Below are 6,231 nucleotides of genomic sequence, written 5' to 3' on the forward strand. Positions count from 1 at the left end.
AATAGTGTCGTTAATTATAAGTATGATATAAAAGAAATATAGCACACATACATAAAAGAAAATCAACAAAAAAGAAAAGAAAAGAAAAGATCAATTATATAAGGTTGGTGAGAAGGGGGAAAAGTTGAAAATCCAACCTATTAAATTTTGAACCCAGAGATAATAAGATTTGATTGCACTCAAGAAGCAAAATCAGAATTTCCTTTGGGCTTCTTCTCAAAAAAAAAAATGTAGAATTTCCTTTGGCTTAGAATGGGTATCATAGTGCAGCCTGGGAATTCATAAGCCCAGTACTAAACATAACATAATCATTGACCAGACTAGCCAATAAAAACCTTCTGTTATTGTTGAAACTTATTAGGCCCAAAGGAATAGCTGTTCTTGCCCCAATTTCATCTGATAGTAGGGGCTTTTAACAACACCAAGCTCGACTGCAAAGCAGAGTAGATACAAAAACCAAAAAATAGAGCTAACTCACACCCTAAATCTTACACATTGGTCTTAAAAATCAAAAATTAAATTGCGATTGTTGTGAGCCCAGAAGTGAGGAATTAGATAAATTGGATGCAAATTTTTGGAATTTTTGTTGTGAACAGCTCTAGAAATGCCTAAAACCAAGGTTTTAAAATCCGGACCGAGCCGTACGGTCCGATCGGAAAACTATGAACCTCTCACTATCATAGTTCTTTTAAATATAAGAACCGTTTATGCCAAAAAAGCAGGGAACCATTCAAACTACGGTTCAACCGCACGGTTCTGAGAATCGTGCCTAAAACAAAGAACTTAAAAAAAAAAAAAAAAAATATGAAGAGAGAAAGTTTGGCGGTGGAAGTATTTATCCAATTATTATATTCATGGTTATCCAAAGTATATATAGCTTTAGGGGAAAAATAAAATGTTTTAAACCAATGTAGTGTTATTAGATTTTATGGACACCCAGAGAGAGAGAGAGAGAGAGAGAGAGAGAGAGAGAAGAAGAAGAAGAAAGAATCATAGCTCTTTTTAACATCTAAGCTCATTAGACTCAACCCCATTGTTGTTCTTCCGGGGACTCGAAAAAAAAAATCTTAAAGGCACTGAGGAAATGTCACCTGCATGACTAGGATTTGCATGGCCCCCACATACAGGAGCAATTAATTTCAGACCAAACCTACACTTGTGAGAGAGAAATGATAGGGCCTTGCATTAAATAGTGGATTAAAACTGATAAGATGTTAAGGTGTACTATTTTGCTACAGCACAAGCTCAACTGATTGCACTTGCTCATCCTACTTGAACAGATATGCAGAATAAGAAAGTTTTCCACATGAATTCAAATTGAGATAATGGGACCAGCATCAAGATTTGTTGTGAGGGTGTCATTCAACAAAAATGAAGCTCAGAATTCTAAGGGGTAGTCGAATGTATAAGAAATATGAGAGGATAAAACTGTTCAAAGGCACTTGATTCAATGGATCAAGCACCACTTTAGACATGTACAAGACATATTTGAGAAAATTCAGAGGCTTCACATTACCAGAATTAATGTGCTTAAAGAGGAAATCGATGAGTTGATGGAAAGTGAGGAAGTAATGTGAAACCAGAGAGCTAAGTGTCGTTGAAAGAGGGTGACAAGAATACTAAGTTCTTTTACTGCTAAAGCAAACCAAATTCAAAGCAGAACAAGAGGAAATAAATCCCTCCCTTTTCCATTCCTCCACTCCAATTACATCAACCAAACAATGATATCCTATCTTTCTCTCATCTTCTTTCCTTTCCTTCCCATTCACTCAAACCAAACATAGTGTAAGTTTGGAGGCTTCTCTCTATGTTACATTACCTATTATATGCTTTATTGGCAATCAAGGGAGCATTAAAGGATAAGATTTTTTTTTTTTTTTGCTTATAGGTAGTGACAGATTTTGATTAGTTTAGGAATTTTTTCTAGAAAACTTTCAGATTGTGGGTACTACAATTCATCTATGTAACTCTTAAAAAATATGTATGTACTTACCAATAGTATATATGTTTTTGTATCAATATGCATTCCTTTTATATGTGATTCTATCAAAACCAGTAGGATTAAATTCAGAACTTATTCTACTAATAAGTTGGTTACTAGTCTCCAATATATTTATTATTAAAAAAAAAAATCTGATCCCAATAAAATAGAGTGACTAGCTCCATCCTTCTAAAATTAATACTGAGAGTAGGATATTCTGTTAACAAAAAATTTTTGAATTTTTTGTTCATTTTTTTTTTCACCATATCAAAGATACATGAAGTAAAAGATATTTATCTCAGGTGACTAAATAGTATTAAAATGTATGACTCTCGATCCAATTTAACTATTCCAATCAAGAAAGAGGATAGAGTAGGTCAATACAAAATAGAAAAGCACAAGAAAAGTCCTGCTGCTGCTATTACGCTGGATAGCTTGGTTCAATTCTCTGTTATCAAGCTCCACATTCTTTGTAGCTTCAACTGCCTGTAAAATGAGCACAAGAAAAGACAGGGAAAAAAAAAGGAACAAATATGAGAAAAAAGTGAAAGATATATTAACTCCAGTGTCTAGAATAATCCCAACAATTAGGAGACACAAAAAAGAAAAAAGAAAAAGAGGTACATGGCACATTTTGGCAACTACAAATAAGAATAATGAAGGAGATGCTTATTCCATCATGTACAGTTAATTTATTCATCTAGGGTCATGTTCAACCATTATAGACAAACTGCAACACAATTTTAAAATGTAAAACATGCTTCCCCAAATGTCTGATAAATGGTGTTAGAGATTAGACCATGTTAATTAAAACATAGAAAACAAAAGGGAGAAACAAATAGTTAAACCTACGAGCTCATACTTCCATATTGACATACCCATGGTTTGTAAAGCTTGCACTGACCCCAACATCTATCAGCTTCTAATCAACCCACCCTTTGCCTTCTTTTTTTTACCTCTTTTCTGATAATATAAAAAAAAAAGGTTCCATGGTAGATCTGATTGCAATGATTTTGCATATCCTTAAGTCTCTAAAATTTTTAAATCAGGTACTACAGGCAATAGGGCCTTTCATTTTCCAATCATCAGTAAAGAAGATTAGCATGTGATCTAAAAGGCAAGGGGGTCCTTGATGATGTTTTTGCCCTATTATTAACTACAAAAGATCAGGCTAACAGATCAACAAGACTGGCAGCCTTCACACATAGAGCATTGCAGCTCAGCAATTGAATTCAGAGTGCGTATGTTTCCTCAATTTAAAGCAATGTTGAAGCTCACCCACAAATACTATATGATAACGTGGACTGGAGTCACCATCTGAACAGATGCTAACTGAAGAGACGACCCACCCATTTCAATCATTTTCACACAGATACTAGCTAGCTAACAGGTCATGATATATAGTATTCTGCTGAGTTGGCATCTCAAAGCATTGTGGAAAAACAAGTCGAATGTCAAGAAAGAGTTAAACGATAGAAATGACAATAGCTTTCAGCCTCTCACCTTCATAGCTATTAAACTTCAAGTCGTGTAGTTGGTCTTTACTATAGGTCTGATTAATGGGTGTTCTAAAAATATTTGTTAATGGACCATTTTAGTATATCCTAAATTTTAATACCACTTTCATATGAAATATAAAATATTGTCAAAAAAAAAGTTAGTTTTTTCTTTTTTTCCTCTCATAAAAGGATTTCTAAAAATATATCCTAAACTAATGCTCTTCAAACATCCATTAACTTTTGTCTTATATTGTGCTTTGCATGTGTTTATTAAGTCCAGATGTCATGGTTCCATATATTAGTTGGGAATTTTAACTAACTTAGAGAGGGAAATTATATTTTCCTGTTTAGTTAGTTAGTTTTGTGTCCCTGTTTATATATATATATATATATTGTACATAGTACAGTGTAATTGATTTAGTTAATACAATTGAGATACTTTTTCTTCTCAAACTTGATAAATTTGAACATGGCTTCTCTATATTAGGAGGTTTCAACCAAGTACAAAACTCTTGACAAGTTTAGAATCTTTTTTAAATGAGTGGTATTAATGTAGGAATAATTGCAGGACCATAGACTATTTTACAACTTTTTGCAACAGTCATTCACACCTTATCAAGTAAAGAAGTTGTGTAATAGTTTGTGATACTAGATTTGTTTTTCTTAACATAGTTAAAAGACATACATTAATTAATTTAGGAATTCTAAATTATGGCAACACGCATTAATTTAGGAATTCTACGTTCCAGAATTAGTTACCAGATAATGTTATCTACCATCAAAAAGTTGCAAGCCGATATTTTATATTCAGGTGTTGTCTATGGAACGTCCGGGAATAACACACCTGACGCGGCTGCAGCAATTACTGTTTGCCGTAAACATGGTATTCGCAGAATAAGGATTTTGGATACCGATGAGCTTGCAATTCAATCTCTAAAGAGTATGGGAATTGAAGCAACTGTTGGCGTAAAAGATGAAGATTTGCCTGTCCTGGCATCAAGCTATGAAGCTGTAAAGTCATGGTTTGAAGCCAATTTGAAGCCCTACGTTCCTTTTGAATTTGTCGTGAACTATATTGTTGTTGGCAACCAATTTATCCCTGGACCCAATGGCAAGTATGTTTTGCCGGTAGTGAAAAATCTTCAAAGGGTACTCGCTGATAATAAATTAAGTCAAATAAAAGTGGCAACTTTGGTGTCCACTGCCGTATTGAGAGCGGTTTTTCCACCTTCAAAGGCTGCATTCTCAGCAAAGGCAGAAGGGGATTTGATACCACTTTTACAACATTTACAAGCAACAGTCACCCATACTCATCGAAGTGTGTCCTTGCTATTTTTTTGCAGATGGGCTAATCTGTCAGGATTTTGCAACATTTTCTGCACATAAAGCTGTGTATTGGGACAATGGGTTAGGTTATTGGAACATGTTTGATGCCTTGGTGGATGCTTTCGTTTGGGCAATGGAGAAACGTGAATTGATTGTGAAAATGGTTATTGGTGAAACAGGTTGGCCCTCCACTGGGAATGGTCAAACTACTACTCCAGAACTTGCAAGGACATATAATCAGAATTTTCTGAGACATATCACTGCGGGACAGTCACCCATACTCATCGAAGTGTGTCCTTGCTATTTTTTTGCAGATGGGCTAATCTGTCAGGATTTTGCAACATTTTCTGCACATAAAGCTGTGTATTGGGACAATGGGTTAGGTTATTGGAACATGTTTGATGCCTTGGTGGATGCTTTCGTTTGGGCAATGGAGAAACGTGAATTGATTGTGAAAATGGTTATTGGTGAAACAGGTTGGCCCTCCACTGGGAATGGTCAAACTACTACTCCAGAACTTGCAAGGACATATAATCAGAATTTTCTGAGACATATCACTGCGGGACAGTGTACACCAAAAAGACCAAACACTTACGGGGAAGGGTTTGTTTATTCCATGTTCGATGAAAATGGTAAACTAGAAGCGGGTGACCAAGGGGTTGGAATATTCGATGCCAACGAAAAGCCTGTTTATCATTTATATTTTTTGTATCCTAAATCTGCTTCGAATTGAAATTTGGACCAAAGGGAAAGTTGGAAAAATTATTCAATACAACAGGATGAGAACCATCTATGTTCTTAACGAACAACAAAATTAAATTATTCTAAATGCCAATGATTATGTATATAGTTTAAAGTAAACAACTGATAAGAATAATTGTATTGAATAGTTTGGCTGTTATCGTTTAATATGTGTGGTTTACTTTGTATATATCAAATACATAATACAAGTGAATATCTAAATACTTTTAAATTATTCTTATATTTTTGTATAATTTAGGATGTGCAATCAACCCACTAAGCCAATTGAACTCAACCTAACTTGATCTGACAATGTATTGAATTAGATTTTAGTAGGTTGACAAGTTGGGTTGTAATTTAAAAAAAAAAAAAAAAAGCAATCTTGGATTGATTCAAGTTTAGGTTTTGCATGAGTTTCAACCCATGTAACTCCACACAACTCACACTTTTAATAATGAATTTAAATAGTTGAAATGGAAACCCATTTTTTATTAAGTTTGACAAAAAAAGTCTCAACCCGATAACCTAATCCAACTTAACTCACTCCCAATGGTTTTTTTATTTTTTTGGCAGCATATGCCTAAGTTTTTTTTTTTTTTTTTTTTTTTAGAAGGAAGACATCAAATATTATTAGCCAGAATCAGCGAAAAGAACAAAATAAAGGTGGGGAGGAGCATCCTCTAT

At 34.2% G+C, this 6,231-nt stretch overlaps 1 protein-coding gene across 1 annotated transcript; it reads left to right on the top strand.

Annotated features, from left to right (window-relative positions):
- Nucleotides 1–4,245: 4,245 nt before the first annotated feature.
- Nucleotides 4,246–5,539, top strand: LOC112009129 (probable glucan endo-1,3-beta-glucosidase BG4). Its single transcript, XM_065780037.1, has 2 exons — nucleotides 4,246–4,629; nucleotides 4,841–5,539. The coding sequence occupies exons 1-2, from the start codon at nucleotides 4,246–4,248 to the stop codon at nucleotides 5,537–5,539; spliced, it is 1,083 nt and encodes a 360-aa protein (XP_065636109.1).
- The last annotated feature ends 692 nt before the right edge of the window (nucleotides 5,540–6,231 follow it).

This window comes from Quercus suber, unplaced genomic scaffold, assembly GCF_002906115.3.
Source record: "Quercus suber isolate HL8 unplaced genomic scaffold, Cork oak 2.0 scaffold_223, whole genome shotgun sequence".
In the NCBI taxonomy this organism is placed as follows: domain Eukaryota; kingdom Viridiplantae; phylum Streptophyta; class Magnoliopsida; order Fagales; family Fagaceae; genus Quercus; species Quercus suber.

Bases quoted from the DNA above. Each gene is read 5' to 3' on its own strand.
- LOC112009129 (XM_065780037.1), top strand. From the start codon at position 4,246: ATGTTATCTACCATCAAAAAGTTGCAAGCCGATATTTTATATTCAGGT. The intron at 4,630-4,840 runs GTACTCGCTGAT...CTAATCTGTCAG, and splicing joins TAGTGAAAAATCTTCAAAGG to GATTTTGCAACATTTTCTGC.